The sequence below is a fragment of the Aegilops tauschii genome, chromosome 2, assembly GCF_002575655.3.
Source record: "Aegilops tauschii subsp. strangulata cultivar AL8/78 chromosome 2, Aet v6.0, whole genome shotgun sequence".
Classification (NCBI taxonomy): Eukaryota; Viridiplantae; Streptophyta; class Magnoliopsida; order Poales; family Poaceae; genus Aegilops; species Aegilops tauschii.
The window spans coordinates 525,526,185-525,545,563 of NC_053036.3; the positions used below are offsets into that span (position 1 = coordinate 525,526,185).

Sequence of the window (19,379 nt, forward strand, 5' to 3'; positions counted from 1 at the left end):
AGTTCAAATTAATATGTTGTTGATTATGTATGCGGTGATCTTGCAATGTTAAATTCTATTCAAAGGTCATATTTTGTTCAATACATATGCATTTGTGAAAAGAAAATTTGTGGCGCGGTGCCCTATTAGGGAAATTGTTGGAGCAGTCGTGGCCCTATTTCATGTTCTATTATGGGACTGTTGTTGAAGACGACGCTTGGTCGTGCACAAAAATACGCATTTTTGTGCCCTAATTTTTTTACCCCACCCTATATTCATGCTCAAAAATAGGGTTGCTATTAGAGATGTCTTACCTCGGCCAGGCTTCGAGTTTCATTATGACCTTGGAGATAGCGTCGAGTAAGAGGATGATCTCAGCTGCGACCTACTTCATGACCAACTTGATCTCCAAGAACAACTCTGCGTGCTCCCTCCTCTGAATTTCCGCAGTGTGTCTGATGCCCTCTCCGGATTCACATATCCATTTCATGAGGGCGCTCTCTGCTCCTCGTCTTTTCGTCGTCACCCGTTGTCAGTAGTTTTTTTTACAGTAGTTGTTTTCTTTTCATTTAGATTTAGAGGAAGGGGATGTCTTCCTTAGGGTCTCAATGAAAATATTATATTTCCGAGTCCTTTTCTCCCCCAAACAACCCGCTAAGCTTTATTAAATCATTCGTTGCTGCCATGGGCTCACGGCCCTTCAAGTTTTCTGATTTCATTCAAGTTATCACAACATATAAATGGACTCGTCTATCTATCATCTATCTAGGAACTTGAATGAGAATGCTCACAACTTTGCTTACCAGACTCTCAACTCCTCACATGAGTCTCTTTTTCACTGTTCTTGTTCAGCTCATGTCTTGCTTAAGGTTTGGACGCCAATATCTGGGGACCGTGTGCCAAAGGACATGGTCCCATTGAACCAGGGAATGATGTGTTTCATCTAAAAGAAACGTTCGTTAGGGAGCCCCCTCCCTTTTCATGCACATCCCTAGAATAAGCCCAGTTAAGCCAAAATAAAAGCCCAATTTTCACCACAAACTTAAAAACTGGTATGGACCTCATGCTAATGCCAAGACAACACAAATAATGACATGATGTACATAATAAAAATGTCTTCACATTTTAAGTTGATCAGATGTTGTGCTTCCCCACAAAAAATACAGAAAAATAGTTGAGAGAATTTGACATGCTAAATTTAGAAAATAGAAACTGGGTATTGCCACCCATTGCCGCATTATTGAAAAAAAAGAACAAAACTTTGAAAAATGACATGTGACCATCCATATGTATAGCTGAAAAAAGTAACAAAAACATCTAAATGCTTTGAACACAAATTTCTGAATATTCTTCATTTTAAAAAATGTTGTATGCAGACAAAAAGGTGGTTGTGATGTTTATACCTAAAAACATGCCATACAAAAAAAAGAAATTTACCATGATATGTGCTAAAAAAAAGGCCATGTTCTTACTACCCCCTCTGGTCCAAGTTAATTGACGCAACCTCTATACAACATTGTATAGAGGCTGCGTAAATTAATTGGGATCAGAGGAGTAACAAAAATTGCCATGCTTTACAACAACTAACAAATGCCATGCTCTATAGAAAAATACCATGATCTAAAATAGTAAAGGGACAGGGGAAGGACACATGCCGGTGCACGTCCTTGCCGCCACCACGTGCTGTTGCCTCCGGCTGCTCGCCGCCCCTGGTGTGGCCACTCGCCGCCGCCACCTTTTTCTTCCCCGTGCCGCTCGACGCCATGGGAAACCCTTGAGGCCGCGTGGGAGCTCGGTCGGCGTGCGTCAAGGCTCACGACCAGCCACAGCTCGTGGCCGGCCGCCGCTCACGGCTGCCACCGCCACGTCCGACTATAGAGACTAGATTGCTTTTAAAAATACTTTCAGGGACCTGATTGCTTTAAAAAATATTTGTAGGGGTTATTATGTAAAAATTGAGGACGTATGAGGAAGAGACACTGACATGTAGGGCCCACATGCAAGTTAACAGTCAAGCAAACGGTTATCTTACATGCGGGCCCCAGCTGTCATAAACCTGATTATATGTTAACCACTCGACTATTTGGGTTTTTTGAAACAGCTGACATCAACTCTGATACTTATTAGTCAAAAGAATTTTTTTGATAGTTTTTTGAAACCTAACATGAATTGTGGTAATTTTATGCTATTCACTCGATTTAATGTAAGATATCACCTGGTCTATTTACAAACTACAACTACTGCAGCTAAAACTTGAAGGAAACCCACGAAGATCCACACCAGAGCATGCAAGATCATAAAAAGCATCAGGCCTACCATGATTTATTTATTTTTGCCGTTGAGCTTATAGTCCGTGGGTTACGTCACGTCACATCACATGGCACCCCCTTGATTAGCCGGCCATGGCTCCATGTGTGCGTGTGTGCCGTGCTATTACTCCAGCCGTGGACATGTCGGCGTTGCCTCGCACGGAAGCGCGCGAGGGCGTCCCTTGAGAGAAAGGCTTCCATAAGTCATGCCGCCAACAAATCCGCTTCCAGATCCGTTCCACCACCTTCCAACCATTCCACACGGCCGAACCGTTCGTTCCCAACGCCCGGCGACGTCGCTGTACGAGGCCTCCTCTCCTCTGTGGCCGGTCGCTCTCCATGCGCGGGTCGTGCGTCCACGAAGACAACGACAACCCGCGTCCAGAACTCGCGATAGGTGTTCGATCGCGCGCCGACCCGGCCGTGGTGCGCCCCTTCGAGCTTCGATGGGCGGCTCGTCTCGCCTTGTCTGCGGGGTGAAACCGGGCCGGATCCGCCTCCGCGCGCGCCACAGCGGAACGGGCCACCGTGGACGTCGGCGCGGGCGCTACTGGCCCGGTGCATGATTGGTCGCTGCGTACCGTACGTACGTGCGCGCGTCCGTCCGTGTCGCGCGCGGGCGGGTCAATGCGCAGCTGTGCAGCGCGGCCAATTAAAATGCGTTATCCATGATCATCGGGTCGACTTCGACACGATCGACCACATCGATGACCGATCGGTCGATCGATCATTGACAGTGCGAAGGTGGCGGTGCGCGTGTGACCACTCGTAGAATATCGGCGACGCGTGTCCCTGCTAGGGAGAGAGAGATAGAGCCGTGCCGTAGCAGACCGGCATTATCTATTTTATTTTCCGGATTAACAAGTTGTTTTCGTTCGGGAAACATCGGTTGGCGGTCGACGGAGGTTCGAGGAAGATCATAAACAGTGCCAAGCCAGAGGTGGAAGAATGCCCATCTTGTAAAACGTAGTATTTTGAGAAACTGCCCGATACGGGTGTGGCTATCTCATATATAGGGATACACGCAGTGTACAAATACAATAAGTGCATACACAAAAGTTACGTATAGATATTATCTAACACCCTTCCTCAATCTTAACTGTGAGCTGAAGTACAAAGCAAGTTAAGATTGCGCCTACAACCTTCAAACTGAGGTTTTTGTGGAAGTGGCTTCACGAAGATGTCAGCAAATTGATCTATGAAGGAGATGAACTTGATATGAATAACCTTCTGTGCAACACGTCCCTCACAAAGTGATAGTAAACTTCGATGTGCTTGATACGAGCATGGAAAACTGGATTAGATAAAAGATACGTCGCATCAATATTATCACACCAAAGAACTGGTGGCTGCTCTTGAGAGACTCTCAACTCTCTCTCAAGAGAGACTGTACCCAAATGATCTCAGCCGTGGCATTAGCAACCGCCTTATACTCTACTTCAGTGCTACTCCGAGAGACTGTGGCTTGCTTGCGCGCACTCCAGGCGATCAAGTTATGACCAAAAGAAGACAACATAGCCCCCCGTTGATCGCCGGTCATCCAGGCTCCCAGCCCAATCAGCATCAGAGAACGCCGAGAGAGCACTCGAGGAGGTAGACTAAAGATGCAAACCATAGAAGACAGTATGAGAAAGATAACGCAATATTCACTTCATAGCTGACTAGTGTGAAGTCCGAGGAGCATGAAGATACTAGAACACACAGTTTACCGCATAGGAGATGTCCGGCCGTGTGATAGTCAAGTACTGCAACCCACCAACAATACGGCGATACTCTGTAGCATCATTTGAAGGAAGCAAGGCACCATCCAAGGCCGATAACCGATCAGTCGCGGACATAGGGGTGGTAGCATGCTTGCATTGCAACATACCAGCACGTCGTAGCAAGTCCAAGGAATACTTATGCCTAGTGAAAGTCATGCCAGCAGGAGACCGTGAAACCTCCAGACCAAGGAAGTAATGAAGAGCACCTAGATCCTTGACAGCAAAATGACCACTCAGAGCAGACAGCAGACGATCAGCAGCAAGCACTGAGGAGCTATTAAGAATAATGTTATCAACATAAACCAGCAGGTACATAGTAACCTCGGGACGATGGAACATGAACAGAGATGTGTCAGCAGTGGATGGAGCAAATCCAAGACGGCGAAGAACCGAGCCAAGTCGGGCATGCCATGCACGTGGAGTTTGCTTAAGTCCATAAAGCATCTTAACAAGACGACACAAATGATGTGGACGAGCAAGATCAACAAAACCTGGAGGTTGCCGCATGTAAACCTCTTCCTCCAAGACCCCAAGGAGAAAAGCATTCTGAACATCAAGCTGACACAAAGACCACCCTTTGGCAACAGCCAAGGACAGAAGCGAACGAATAGTGGTAGGTTTGACAACTGGACTTAAGGTATCCTCATAATCAAGACCATACCGTTGGTTAAACCCTTTAGCCACCAACCGTGCCTTGTACCGCTCAATAGATTTATCAGCATGCTTCTTTACCTTAAACACCCACTTGAGTCAATGATGTTGACACCAGTCATAGGAGGAACCAAGCGCCAAGTATCATTCCTCTGTGGTGCCTGAAACTCCTGCTCCATGGCACTGCGCCAATGAGGAGTCCAAAGAGCCGCCTGAAAATGCCGAGGCTCAGCAGTGGGATCAGCATCTATTTGTGCCATACACGCCGCAATCCATGCAACCGTGTCGTTAGTGCGCTCCTTAGGCCGAACAATACCACTCTGACTGCGCGTACGAGGACGCAGAATAGCGGTAGGCGGCGGAGGTGGCGGCGGAGACGGGATCGATGAAGATGACGATGACGACGCAGACTGCTCCCAGACGCAGAACCAGTCACACCAGGCGACCGGCCAGGCGAGGACGCCCGCTCGGCCGACGCGTGCAATGACGCCGGCTCGGACGATGCAGAAAGAAAATGTCTGGCCAAAAAAAAAACCCAGTCATCCGATGACGTGTAGCCACTCCCATCCCATAAAAAGACAATGGTTTGTTCCGCAGTCGTACTGTATATGTGGTACTACGTAAATAGCACATCGGTTCACCTTTTCTTTCTAATTTCCTTTTCACCTTTTTTCTGAAACCCAGAGGGAGGCCACTATTCCCCCCCCCCCCCGGCATAAATAGGCGCGCGGCCTCTTCCCCCTGGTTTGTCCGTTCGCTCGACGGAGCTCGATCCTGCTGGGCTCGATCCCGTCGACGAATCGAGGTATTGTCTGTCACCGCCGAGCCAATCAATCAATCAATCGCGCCCTTGCCTTTCCTCTCCTCTCCTGACCCGATTCCCTCTGTCTCATCTCATGCGCAGACACGCCGCGCCGGACGACTGCGCCCTCACGCGCGCAACAGTCGTCGACCTCCGGTTCACGTCGGCCACATTCAGCGGCACTGCACGGCGATCGAAACAAAAAAAAAGCAAAAGGTTCGTCCCCAAATAACTTTCACCGTACAAATTTCCGGTACATTCAGACTTCAGAAACCGGGAATTATAATAGTAATGACATTAAGCAAGTAGTACGTAATTCTTTATCGTTTGATTGACATTAGTGATACGTTGCGTCCAAGCAAAGTTAGAAAACCGCGGCCGGTTAGCATGCGGGTTACTGGAGAACACATGACGTGAGGCACAGGATCGCGCTTGGCGGGGGCCCCACAGGTGTTGGGATCCGGTACGAGGCATATAATTTTAGCTCCGCGAATATCCGCCCCCGAAAAGGATATCCGCTCCCAATATTCCCTTCGAAAGACTAATCTATTCTTGGAGTCGCAGCCGGCCGCAAGCAAATCTGCTGAGCGGGCCAACCTTTTCGGCCTCTTTTCTTTTGCTGGGAGGGAGAGCCCGGAAACCGTGGCGGGCGCGTGCGTCTCGTCACCGCGGGTATGAACAAGCTAGAAGGAGATCTCCGTTGGCTTGCTCGCTCGCTCGTGCAATTTCGCAGTGCGTTTGATTAGCGTAAGATGTTGCTCTGCCGCACGCAAGGCCTGCCCAGGACGCGTGCTTGAACATGTTACACTACTATTTATGATGGATGCATTCTTCCACGCTTGGGTTGGACTATCCACATGTCAAGGCACATGCTTCCCTCAGGAGTACTGTATACTATTTTATTAGGTAGTATTATAGCACAAGTTAGTCAACTGCTCCCTCCGTTCCTAAATATTTGTCTTTTAGAGATTTCAACAAGTGACTACATACGAAGCAAAATGAGTCAATCTACACTCTAAAACATGTCTATATACATCCGTATGTGATAGTCCATTTGAAATCTCTAGAAACACAAATATTTAGAAACAGAGAAAGTATAATAGTACTCACTCAATACGCCTCCTGTCGTTAAGCAAAGGGATTGGGCACCACAAAGAAGAGACCGTAGGCGTGAGTGCGTGACCACACCGGGGAAACACCCGATCCAGCGGCAGCCCACGGGCACCACGAGCAGGAGCAGCCGAACAAACGCTGTCGCCAGCACCGGTATAAAACACGAGCAGCTAGCTCCTCGGAGGCCACGGCCGAGGCGCCTCAGCACTTCCACGGTCCGCGCTCCCCACGACCACGCGCCCCACCCGACTCGCCAACAGCCGCCCGGAGAAGAAGAAGAAGAAGACCACACATCCTCTGTTTCTCGGACGACCTCCACGGCCAGCACGTCGATCCGTCCTCCCTCCGCAGGTAATGAATGGCTCGCGTCATGCCGGCGCCTCCCCATCTTGCTTTCTGTTCCGTTTCGTCCGCCTGCGTCAGAGAAAGGAGATGCCGGCCATGGCGGCAAAACGGATCGCCCGTCTTCTCCTCAACGGTTGTCTTGCAAGTTGCATAGCTTCGGGCAACTTTAGCCTCTCTGCTCCCTCTGCTTTCTCTTTCTGAAGAGTAAGATCCGTTGGTTCGGTTGCTTCTGTTGTCGGGCTCCCTTGCCTTGCTTGCAAGACCGGCCTTGTCGTGCTTCTTCCCCTTTATATTCATCCATGCCCTTCCCTTGGGCTCATACTCACGCATCTGTGTGCCTTGCCTTCTCCTCTTCCCTCCCATTGCTCAACTGGAGGTGAGATGAGATGCTGCTGTGGTGGAAGGATGTTTTCTGTTCTCCTTTGGTATCATTTATTTCAGTTATCAATCCAAGTTCAATCGCAGTTCTTGATTTTGGTAGTGATTATTAGATCTTTCCCCCTTCCCTCGACCAAATCTTCCAATCAATTTCACGTTATCTTCAACTGTATGAAGATAGCGATTGTTTTCTCTGTTCAATCCGGGGTGGTGTGTATATCATACAGGGTCCCTGCTTTTTTAATTTTGAGCTTGGGCGCTTGGCTATCCTGCTAGGTTCATTCTGATGAAAAATGCTCATTTGTAGGCATATATGTGCTGATGCCAGAGCCGCTCAAACAAAAGATTCAGTGATTTAACAATGTTGCGCTCACAACATCCCACCTACATAATTCGTGACATCCAACCTATAATCATATCCTAGGAGGTGCAGTATTGCGTGCTATTTATTTTATTTCAGGAACCGACTAGTCCCTGGCCCCAATAATTCATCCAAGCATTGTTATAGGATGATTACTCCTTGTTGCAAAATAAGCATTTGCATCCGTCACTTGAATTTTCATAACTCCAAGTTCCACATTTGTGTCGAGCTGTCGGTCAGCACTTATGATCTTATCTGGATAATTCTGACGTTTGCCGTGTTTGGTTTTTTTTCAGATATTAGGCAATAACACCAGCCGGCCTTCTTCCCGGCTACGTTAACAGATTGTAGAGAAGCCAAATTCAGGCTCACTCATGGGCTCCTCAACTGAGAACAGAAGCAGAATGGGTAGCATAAAGCCTATGGGGATTCAGCTCATCGAGTGTGTCCGTGGCGGCCCTCTCTCCTTCAGATCATCGCAGGCTCTTGTGTTGGTGCTCACCTTCCTGTCATATGCCAGTTACCATGCCACTAGGAAAACCACAAGCATTGTCAAGAGTGTTCTTGATCCCAAGACAACAAACCTAGGCTTGTTGCACTGGCCCAGCCATATGTATCTTCAAGAGCTGAAAGGCGCGGCGAACAACACGGCTCTCGAGAGTGGCTGGGCTCCGTTCAACGGCGAGGATGGCACCCAGCTGCTCGGCGAGATCGATCTTGCATTCCTTGGGGTGTATGCAATTGGCATGTTCTTTGCTGGCCATCTGGGTGACCGGGTGGATCTCAGGATCCTCCTGACCATCGGAATGGTCGGAACCGGGCTGTTCACCGCCGCTTTCGGAGCCGGCTACTGGCTCAACATCCACAGCTTCTACTACTTTCTGGGCGTCCAGATGATCGCCGGCCTGTTCCAGTCGTCCGGCTGGCCTTCCGTGGTCGCAGTCGTCGGCAATTGGTTCGGGAAGAGCAAGAGGGGGCTGATCATGGGGATCTGGAACGCTCACACCTCCGTGGGGAACATTTCTGGCTCACTGATCGCCGCTGCCATGCTGAAGTTCGGGTGGAGCTGGTCGTTTGCAGTCCCTGGTGCCATGATCGCGCTGGTCGGGCTCGCCGTGTTTCTGTTCTTGCCCGTTGACCCCGAGGTGATAGGCGTCGAGGAGGATCGCCATGTGAAGGACTACGAGAAGAATGGCACGGATGTGCCTCTGCTGGAAGGACATTCCAGTGGTAGAGACGAGGCAGTGGGGTTCATTCAGGCATGGAGAATCCCCGGCGTTGCCCCATTTGCTCTCTGCCTCTTCTTCTGCAAGCTTGTCGCCTACACGTTCCTCTACTGGCTTCCCTTCTATCTCAGCCACACAGGTTCGTCAAGTAGTTCTATATAGTTCTTTTCTTGGGTTCGTGCCATTAGCAGTTGGAGATAAAAAAAATGAATCTTTTTCTGACCTGACCACCGTTTTGTTCTGTTCCTGAATTTCAGAGATCGGGGGAGAATATCTGTCAGACTCTGCGGCGGGGATCCTGTCGACCCTGTTCGACGTGGGCGGCGTCGTCGGCGGCATCCTCGCCGGCCACATCTCCGACCGGCTGGACGCGCGGGCGCTGACGGCGGCCACCTTCACCTTCTCCGCGATCCCGGCGCTCTTCTTCTACCGCATCTACGGGAGCATCTCGCTGACGTGGAACGTGGCGCTCATGTTCGTGACGGGGGTGCTGGTGAACGGGCCCTACGCGCTCATCACCACCGCCGTGTCCGCCGACCTCGGCACGCACAGCTCGCTCAACGGCAACTCCCGCGCGCTGGCCACCGTGACGGCGATCATCGACGGCACGGGCTCCATCGGCGCGGCCGTCGGGCCGCTCCTGACGGGGTACATCTCCGCCAAGAGCTGGAGCGGCGTGTTCACTATGCTCATGGCGTCGGCGCTCGTCGCGGGGCTGCTGCTGTCGAGGCTGGTCGTGGCCGAGATCACCGCGAAGATGGCGGCGCCGCAGAGGCCCGTCGAATTGGCGAGCGACCTGCCCGTGTCGTCGCTGGAGGAACCTTAGGCGGGGCCGGAGATGGCCGGACTGTACATTGAATTAGGGCGGCGGGTGGGCCGGGAAATCGGGAGGTGCGACGGGAAGAAGGAGCGGGCTCCCCTCTGATTTTCCAACCGAGGTGGCGTGTAGTAGGGCGCTCTCGGGTCTCATGTGATTGTGTCGTGCTGTGCATATGGAGTGATTGTTACGCCGAATTTGTTCGGATAACGGTGCGGATTATTGCGCGCTGTCTGCTCCTCGATGTAGAGCATGTGCCGACCATTTAGACCATGATGAAGAGCGGTACTCTCTGTTTTGCAGTATCAGCGACAGATCAAGGAAACGAAGGCCGGCACTGTACTAAATTTGTAGCCACTTCGGAAAGTGTACATTGATTGTAGCGCATGATGCTGTGAAATCTGAGATATCCTTTCACCACTCGGTGACAAGTAAAGTATGTTCGTATTCTGGTGTTTGTCAAGTGGCGGTTTCTCCCCAAAACACACAATTTTGTGTGATCGTTATCAAAGAAAAATTGAACTAAGGCTGGCGTAAAACAATGTTCGAGGTTAAGGGAGTTACAGGAGGTTGTTACATAATACTGATGTATTGCTGATTAGGAAAACCTGGCCAAACGGCAGCATGTTGAGGGCATGTCATGTCCGTTTCGTGAAGAGCTTGAAACACGTACTTATTCATTTGTTTTCGAACGCTCGATTAGAAAAAGAGACGTGGCCGATGTTGGTCAGCTCAAAGGTATTAACGTATTAGCGGATTGGCTCAATCGTTGCTTTGTGATTATAGTAGCAAGTAATATAAAAGGAATCAAGTTACAGACTGCAACGAGACCTCTGTTTTAGCAGAGTTTGGTCCAGGATGCGGATGGAGAAGCATTGCAATAGCGTGCTCCCAAGTCACAACGGAGCTGGACTGTGTGACTTACTCGCTGTGGCTGCTGGCTCGCAGACTCGCAGTCCACCCCTCCTACTCTGGCTAGATGTTGGCTAAAAGTGGGGCGGCGAGTTATATCAAGCTCTCCGGGGTTGCTCTCATGTGCCCGCAGCGTGAACGAGAGGCCACCGCTCTGAAACTGGCTGCAACCCAGTGTTAAAGATGGTGAAAGACAACAACTTTTTCTCTGCGGATGCATCCGGCATCAAAAGTAGGAGTAACTGCCGACGCGAAAGGGATTATGATACTAAGTTTGTTTGCTGAACCAACTTTTTGCCTATTACAGTTGCTTGACCAACCAATATTTTCAGGTTTTCATGGTTGAGCTTCCATTGTTATTTCTCCCTGGCTAATTCTACTCCCTCCGTTCACTTTCATAAGTCGTTTCAGACAACTGAAATTGAGCTGTTTTGCGCACTATCTTAAATGTCTACAACGCCTTTATAAAAGTGACCAGAGGGAGTAGCATAAGTCAATATTGTTTAGCGAGTAGCGACCACAAGCTGACTCGTTGGATCCTGCCAATAATGTTTTCAGTAAAGATTTCAGGCCATATGGACAGGCTCTTCACATCAAGATGAAATTGGAACATCTCTTTCTGGACAGACTCGATGCCGAAAAACTTGGTTCTATGGTTCTTTTGATCAAATGATGGTAGCATGAACACAGAAGATTTATGCCCCAACCTAAATCTGGCGATGATCAAGGTGGCAACCAAATATACAAGCCCGCGAACAAAGATGGATCACGTAAAACAAGATTTTTTTTTTTGAAACGAAAACAAGATAATTCAACACTACTCGTACTAACTGAAGAATATACTTTAAGTACAAGGGTATCAACTTCTTATTAGCCTATTATTACAACTAAAAAGAAACTTCTTATTAGCCTACTACTGGACTAGAAGAACGCCACTAGCAAATAGTATAACTAACTCGATGGTACGTTGGTGGCCCTGGTGAAAATCTGCTGGCTGGCATGAAGGGACACCTCCCTTACGAGCCCCCCTGCCATCAGGTCCTTGATGCCCCTCTTAGCCAGGGACGCATTAATCTGCAGGAAGATAATTAACATATGTTAGGTGAAATCATAGGACAATCGTTATGTGTAACTAGTGCATTGTACGCGGGTTAATTAAGAACAGAACCGTATGATCGATCGTACGTATACTTACCCTAAGGCGCTCCGAGAGGACGGATGGTGTGACGAGCTTGTACTTGGGCGCCTCGGACAGCATCTTGTCGTAGGTGGCCTGGTCGAACAGCACGGCGTTGTTGAGCTTCTCCTTCTGCTTTCCCTTGCTCCACTTCTGCATATGTACAGGATCAAACACCAAATTAATCGTGACCCAGATTGATGACATATCCTGTGATCCTTTTTTTTTTGCGGGAGGTGAGAAAAGTGAATTCATCTGGGAAATCGCTTGGACTAGCTTATACGTACCTTCTTCTTCTGCTGGACATTAGGGGTTACCGTCCCACAGAACTACCACTTTCAAAAAAGTGTCTGATAACTATTTTTTTTAATTTTGTGACTAAAAACTACCTTTTTGAAAAATGATCAGTTTAGACGATTTAAACACGTTTATGACATGCAGGGCCCACCCGTCAGAGCTGATGTGGCGGCAAAGTCAACTCCGTTTATTTTGACCGTTATGTTGACTGTTATTACAAGTGGGGCCCACCTGTCAGCATCAATCTTCTTCCTCCTCCTCCTCCTCCTTCTCTCTTCGCGCACCAAGACGAGCGGACCGGGCGACGGCGCTAGGCACCAACCACGGTAGGCGGAGATGAGGGGAGACCGAAGGGAACTCCGGCGAGGCGGCGGACGCGAGGCGGCGGATCTGGTCGGCGACGAGCTTGAGGGCTGCACCATCCACCCCTGCCTGGACTGGATCCGGAGCCCCGAAGCGCAGGCCAACGCCACCGTCTTCCTCGCCAAGTTCTACGGCCGCGTCGAGCTGCTCAACCTGCTCGCCGCCAGCCCCGACGCCGGCCTTCGCCAGGCGCTCTTCCACTTGCTGCTCTACGAGGCGTGCGGCTGGATGGTCAACCCCGTGTACGGCTCCGTCGGCCTGCTCTGGTCCGGCCAGTAGGAGGCGTGCCAGGCCGCTGTCGAGGTCGTGCTCAAGGGCCGCCCCATCGTCAGCCTGCCATCATCCAAGCTCAACGCCGAGTCCATCGCCACCGTCACCTTGCTGCCGATGTCAGTCCGCGATGCACAGGAGGTGTTTGTTGAAATGCCAAATAGAGAGAAGTGGAGGAAGAAGAAGAAGATAGTCCTGACCGGTGGGTCTCATATGTCATAAAAGCGTTTAGGGTGACGGTGTAATAACGGTCAAAATAAACGGAATTGACTTTGCCGCCACGTCAGCCCTGACGGGTGGGTCCCGCATGTCATAAACGTGTTTAAATCATCTAAACTGCTCATTTTTCAAAAGTGGTAGTTTTTAGTCACAAAATTAAAAAAAAAATTGGTAGTTATCAGTCATTTTTTTGAAAATGGTAGTTATGTGGGACGGTAACCCCTAATGTGGTAGTTTTTTGTCAAATACTCTCTTCTGCTGCTGCTTCCCGCCGCCGGTTTTGGCGGCGACGACGAAGGCGCCGCCGCCTTGTTGTCCTTCTTGACGGCCTGCGCGGGGGAATCGGTCAGGGTTTGTCTACGCGGGCGCTTCGTTATGATCGGGAGGAAGGAGAGTTTACCATTGCCGCTGATCGAGGAGGTGCTTGGAGGCGAGAAAACGATCGAACAACAAGTGCTTGCGAGAAATCGCACGCCCCGCACCGCAACACCGATAGGCTTCTACTAGGGCTTCGGCTCGTGCAGTCGTGCTGCTTTTATGGATTCGTGAAACCTACAGGCAATGCACTTCACATATGGAGACCCAGACGGATACGGGCGGTTATCGATCTGGAGTTTGGACTGCTGTACCACGTCCACCACAAGGAAACCGATCAAGCGATCGGCCTGACCCTTTTCTTTACGGAAAAACTAACGGCCACACGTGTGGGCATTTGCATATTGCCCACACGCCTCCATCACCTCTCATTTTGCCACGTATGAATGACATCAGCAGAATTTTTTTTGGTTTTCGGCTTAAAAATGTTTTATCTTCTAATTAAAAAAGTGAATTAAAAATCCGTTTTCATCAATAAATCCGCCTCGACGAGATCTTCAAAACTAGACCCCATGTTGATATGTTTCGACGAAATTCTTTTTGGCCCAAAAGTTGCCATGATGTTTACATTGTAGTTGTCATAGTGCTTAAACTAAAGTTGCCATGTGGCAATTTTAGTTTGTAGATCATGGCAATTTTAGTTTTTCGATGATGGCAATTCCAGTACTTTGACCATGAAAATATTTTTTTGTATGAACCATGGCAATTTTAAGTGCATGTATCATGGCAATTTTAATTTAAGCATGGCAAGCCTAGTTTCTTAATTCCCCGTTTTATAATATGTCAAAATTTACTTTTAAATGTAGAAGAAAATAGCTGAAATATATCATGGCAACTTCAATGTAAACATCATGGCAATTCATGTGCAATAGACACGTCAACTTTTAACCAAAAAAAATTCGTCGAAATATATTGATATGAGATCTAGTTTCAAAGATCTCGTCGCGAGAGATTTAATGGTGAAAACGGATCTTCAATCGGATTTTCATTTAAGAGATAAAATATTTTAAAAACAAAAAATCCAAAAAGATTTCCACATGCATGCATGCGGTGACATAGGTAGTCTGTGTGCTATAGGGCGTGTGGACGGGTTTGGCTCCGACCACATGTATGGGCGTTAGCGTTGTTCTTTCTTGAGAGAGAAAGAGGGGAGAAAGGGGCGTACTACATGTCCGCTCTGTTTAAAAGATCAGCCCGGTCACCAGCCGTCAGATCTAGTACACTGAGCGACCCTTTCATCATTGTAACAAAGATCCTGTTACGAGTATTTTTTATTGTAACACAGATCTTATTACGGAAATTTTGCAACACAACATAAATACATATGTATTTTTGTAACAAAGTCTTGTTGCGGAATTTTTTCACAATAGAGAACTTGTTGTAGAATTTATTTCCTGCAAAAAGAACATGTGTGACTCGTAGTCGTGTCCGTCGCTATTGCTACCAGAGTTTTGTTGCAATTGCAACAGGGCCCTTATTGCGAAATTCTTGTTTATCCAATTGCAACGGGCCCTTATTTGGAATTTGGATTTAAAATTCTTAGAGACTATGCATACATGTCTTGTGAGCATTAAAAAAACTCCCACTCTGATTGATAATAAGTGTCACCGTCTTAAACTATGACTGAATTAATCTTAGTTCAATAGTGTGGCATTTATTTTGGATCGGAGGGAGTAATTTTTAAAGATTGAAGCATGGGAGCTATGAGGTGGGAGTAGAGGATGCACGCTCTTCTGATCGATGCGCAGACGTGTGGATGCGTCCAGGATTCCATGCAAACTAGGAACATGCACACGGTTCACGTTTGCATACGCGCCGTGGGGACAACGGAGGCGGGGGAGCGGTGCGGCTCGGTCGGGTGGCCGTGCGCGCGACCTGCGCATCGGGGCACGCATTCTCCTGCCGCAGCCTTTTCCGACATCTCGCTGCAACGCCTGCCATTTCGCCAGGCAAAGAATTTCCTGACGACGCCGATGCCAAGCGTATCGTCGGCTTGCTGATGGAGTGTCTGACTGTCTGTAACAAAGAAAATATCATGTATAATGGGGTTGATTCAGCTCTCTATAGGAGGCGCCACCTAGGATATTTGGTGAATTGGAGGAGAGAGAGGAAGAGAAAAGAAAGAGGTCGCCAATGCAAAGAATTTCCTGACGACGCCAATGCCAAGCGTATCGTCTTTTTCCCTCTGACAAACAACATCAAACAAGTTTGAGGTTGAGATTGACCGGGATCACTGAATATAAGGTGTGGACTTCAGAGATTTCGAGTTCAGGGTTTGATTCCGACGGGCTCTACAAATTCAAGGTTTAAAATAAACTTCACTCATCGGGCAGACGGTCGAATCACGTGAAAATCGCTGGCTAACGACGCCACTTTTCCCGTTGTATGGCTGCCGTCGGTACTGGTGCTACTGGTAGCCCATGGATTATTTTTTTAATGTTCCACGCGGTGGCAAGTTTATGCAGACAACTACTCCCTCCGTCCGGAAATACTTGTCGGAGAAATGAATGTATCTAGACACATTCTAGTTTTAGATATATCCATTTTTATCCATTTCTCTGACAAGTATTTTCGGACGGAGGGAGTACTAAAAAAAGCCATTGTAGAAGCTGTCTATAACACTATCTATAGATGACGTGGATATGTATTGCAGACTGTTGCCGTCTAAACCAATGTACTTGTCCTGATAGATTGACCGGCTGACAATCTCCCAATCGGACAATCTCTCTCCTAAGACACCAGCGGACAAGGCCTTTCGGTTCCAGCGGGCAACGGCTACGATCAAAACTCCTGAACCTACGGAGGGCCACAACGCCAGGGTCGTGCGGACGTGTTACATCCTCACAAACCCTACTCCCTCCATTCTCTTATATAAGGCCACTTCATATTTTTATATCTAACTTTGACCATCAATCTTACCAACAAAAAGTGTGCTATATGCCATAAAAAGTATGTCATTGGATGCATATTTCAAAAAACTTTCAGGTGATATATTTTTTATAACATATAATCCATAATTTGTTGACCAAAATTATAAGTTAAAATTTGACACGAAAAATAAAGTGGCCATGTATAAGGGAATGGAGGGAGTACCTCAGCCTGTACATTTATAATTCCACCAAAAAATTTAGTCTGAAACTCGGCTCAGCCTTTGCGTCGGGTAGGTGAGGCAACACCTGAAAGCAAGGGAAATGGTCGGGCCCACTCTGTCCGAGAGATTTTCTGTTTTTGCCTCTTTGATTTTCAGTTAGTTATTCTCCAAAAAGACAGAGCTACATATTTACAATCCAATTAAAAATAAATATAACCTTTTACAAATTGTTCAGTACATTTTTTAAAACAAGTACAGTGTATACTGAAAAATATGTTCACCATATATTAAGAAAAGTTCAGTATATATTAAATAATTGTTAGTGTGAACTAAAAAAAATGCTCAACATATATTACAAAATGTTTAGTGTGTATTCCAAAAATGTTCATCATATATTATAAACATGTTTTGTGTGTATTCAAAACATATTCATCGTATATCCAAGAATCGTTCACTGTGTATTAAAAAAGAAAAAAAAGGAAAAAAATCAAATAAAAATTCAGAAAAACAAAAAGCAAATAGAAACAAAAAGAAAAAGCTGTAGCGAACGAACAACAGTGTGCGCAACAAAATTGGGCGGCCCATCTTGCTCGCTTGGGAGCGGTGCCTTCTCTATTTGCCACTCGCGGGCGGCGAATAGGACCCGCCCCATGGCGAGTTGGTGCTGTATTAATAGGGTGGAGCCAATTATATAGGATTTTTCGAGAATTAATAATCATTAGTTTTCTTATGTGGGTTGTTTGATTAGCAATGGTATGTTTTTAGGTATTCAATTATATTATATTTTATAGATAATTTTACGTCAGCTCAAACCCTCTCGAAAAAGAATCATATTGTCTTCATGTGGTGCAATCAAGAAAACTTGGCCAATAGACCAGCTAATCCCCCTGCAATTTTTTTTGTCCGGCTAATCTATCAAGATATTAAGCTCCCTATATTTGAAGCTTCCTGGTGCATCCGAAGTTCTTGGCGATGTTCTGGACCCACCTATAGGGTGTGTGTCGTTGGGTCGACCATTTTTTTCTGGTTGTAAGAAGGTATTGCCCGTTTTTTGGTTTCATTTATTTTCTGTGTTTTCATGCCTTTTGTTTGGTATTTTCATGTTTTATTCTTGTCATGTTTGTTTTTTTCTTCTCTTTTAAAATTTTAGTTTTATTTTTCACATGTTAAATCATGAATATTCATTAATAGTTGTAAACATTTTTAAAACTATGTATATTTTTAAAAATCCATGAATATTTAAAGTTCACAAATATTTTTTAAGCATGTGAACCTTTAAAGTTCACAAATATGTGCCAGCCGCTATCGCCGCCCATACAACGGCAGCCGCCACCACGATCCTGCATCAAGCGTCGTCGACTCCGGAGGAAGCTCCGTCCGCCACGCGCATCCCATGACGAGCTCGGAAACAGGATCCCAAGATCTGCCGCCACCGTCACCGCCACAAGGACCCACCACCTGGCCCGTCATCCCCGGCGGAGGGGATGCCGCCACCACCATGCCCGGATCCATGCCAGCTATCGCCGTCGCCACCGCCAACACCGGATCTGGGTCAGCCGCCGCCGCCACCAGCCACGCCCAGCCCCACCTCCATCCTCTGCTCACGCCCAGTCGATCGCCATGCCACGTCCAGTCGAACTCCACCCATGCCGCCAAGCGCCCCTGCCGGGAGCTGTTGTGCCACCGGGCCCTTGATCGGCATGACGCTATAGCTGAAGCCGTCGTCTCGTGCCGCGCGAGATCGAGCAAGGAGAAGAGAGATCCCCACCGCCGCCTACGCCGACCGGACGGCGGCGCTCACCGGCGGTGGCGAGGGAGGGAGCTGGAGGAGGAGGCCTAGCCCCGGCGGCTAGGGTTTTCCCCCTCGCTCGCTCGCGGGAGCGACGCGAGGGGGTACACTCGTACGTGAGCGTGCTCTCGATGGAGTGTCCTATGCTCGCAGGCTGCAAACGTGCAACTAGATTTTGTGACTTCCTCACCGTAGTTGTTGGCTCGTAGTTCACCCCTCCTACTATGTCTAGATCCTGGCTAAAAGAGGGGCGGCGAGTTATATCAAGCTCTTCGGTGTTGCTTTCATGTGCTAGAGTGAACCCTAAAGATTGAGAGGCTAACGCTCTAAAACTGGCTGCAACCCGGTGTTAAAGATCCAGGGAGGAGATCCTGGTGCCGCTCGGGTGGATGGCGGTGTTTGTTCTTCGAGATTGTCTTCCAGGCTTTGATCCTCCTCGAGTTCGTCCATTTGAACGTAGTAGACGGAGTTTCGGCATAGATTCCTTTTTTTTGGATAAACCTTGTGTGAGGGCAGGGGGTTCCCGCATTTGATTAAGAAGAAGAGAGTTTGGTCCAGGGAAAACCGAATGAAAACCCAAAAATGAAAAAAAAAGAAAGCTGACAAGACAAATGCAGCATCAAGGGACATCATCGCCAGACACAGGAGCGCTAGGCCCAAAGCAGTTAGGCGAGGAAGTACAACCTAACTGACCACTACTCACTCCAGAGTAGATTCCTACCGTCAACTCCGGCGTAGATCCATGCAAGAGTTCGATAAGGTCAAACCAGCTCCGATAAGGAAGCAGCGGGAACGGCGTGTCGACGGCTTGTTCTGGCGGTAGTAGTGGTCGTTCGGTGGAATCTTATTTTATTATGTTTGAGATGTTTTGTATTTCCGATGAACTTTTATAACTGATATGGTCCTTTCCACACACAAAAAAAATAAGACGGGGCAGCTATAATTGCCAACGCGAAAGGGATTGTGATAATTTTGTTTGCAGAACCAACTTTTGCCCATTACAATTGCTTGACTAACCAATATTTTCAGGTTTTCATGGTTGAGTTCCATTGGTATTTCCCAATGGAAAATTACAGCAGAGGTCAATTCTCTTGTGGACAAAGTCAATACTGAAAAACCTGGCCCTATTGTTCTTTTGATCA

General features: G+C 47.9%; 1 protein-coding gene and 1 pseudogene across 3 annotated transcripts; one reads left to right on the forward strand and one right to left on the reverse strand.

The window, feature by feature from the left end:
• Positions 1–5,411: 5,411 nt before the first annotated feature.
• Positions 5,412–10,180, forward strand: LOC109734491 (putative glycerol-3-phosphate transporter 1). 3 transcript variants are annotated; one of them, XM_020293700.3, is made up of 4 exons: positions 5,412–5,507; positions 5,607–5,720; positions 7,998–9,066; positions 9,185–10,180. In XM_020293700.3, the coding sequence occupies exons 3-4, from the start codon at positions 8,076–8,078 to the stop codon at positions 9,751–9,753; spliced, it is 1,560 nt and encodes a 519-aa protein (XP_020149289.1). In that variant the 5' UTR covers positions 5,412–5,507; positions 5,607–5,720; positions 7,998–8,075; the 3' UTR covers positions 9,754–10,180. The 3 variants fall into 3 exon arrangements, with proteins under 3 accessions (XP_020149289.1, XP_020149287.1, XP_040255537.1); XM_020293698.4 differs by lacking the exons at positions 5,412–5,507; positions 5,607–5,720 and adding an exon at positions 6,638–6,968; XM_040399603.3 differs by lacking the exons at positions 5,412–5,507; positions 5,607–5,720 and adding an exon at positions 7,285–7,338.
• Positions 10,181–11,338: 1,158 nt separating this feature from the next.
• LOC141041196 (uncharacterized) lies at positions 11,339–17,948 on the reverse strand (annotated as a pseudogene).
• Between the last annotated feature and the right edge of the window lie 1,431 nt (positions 17,949–19,379).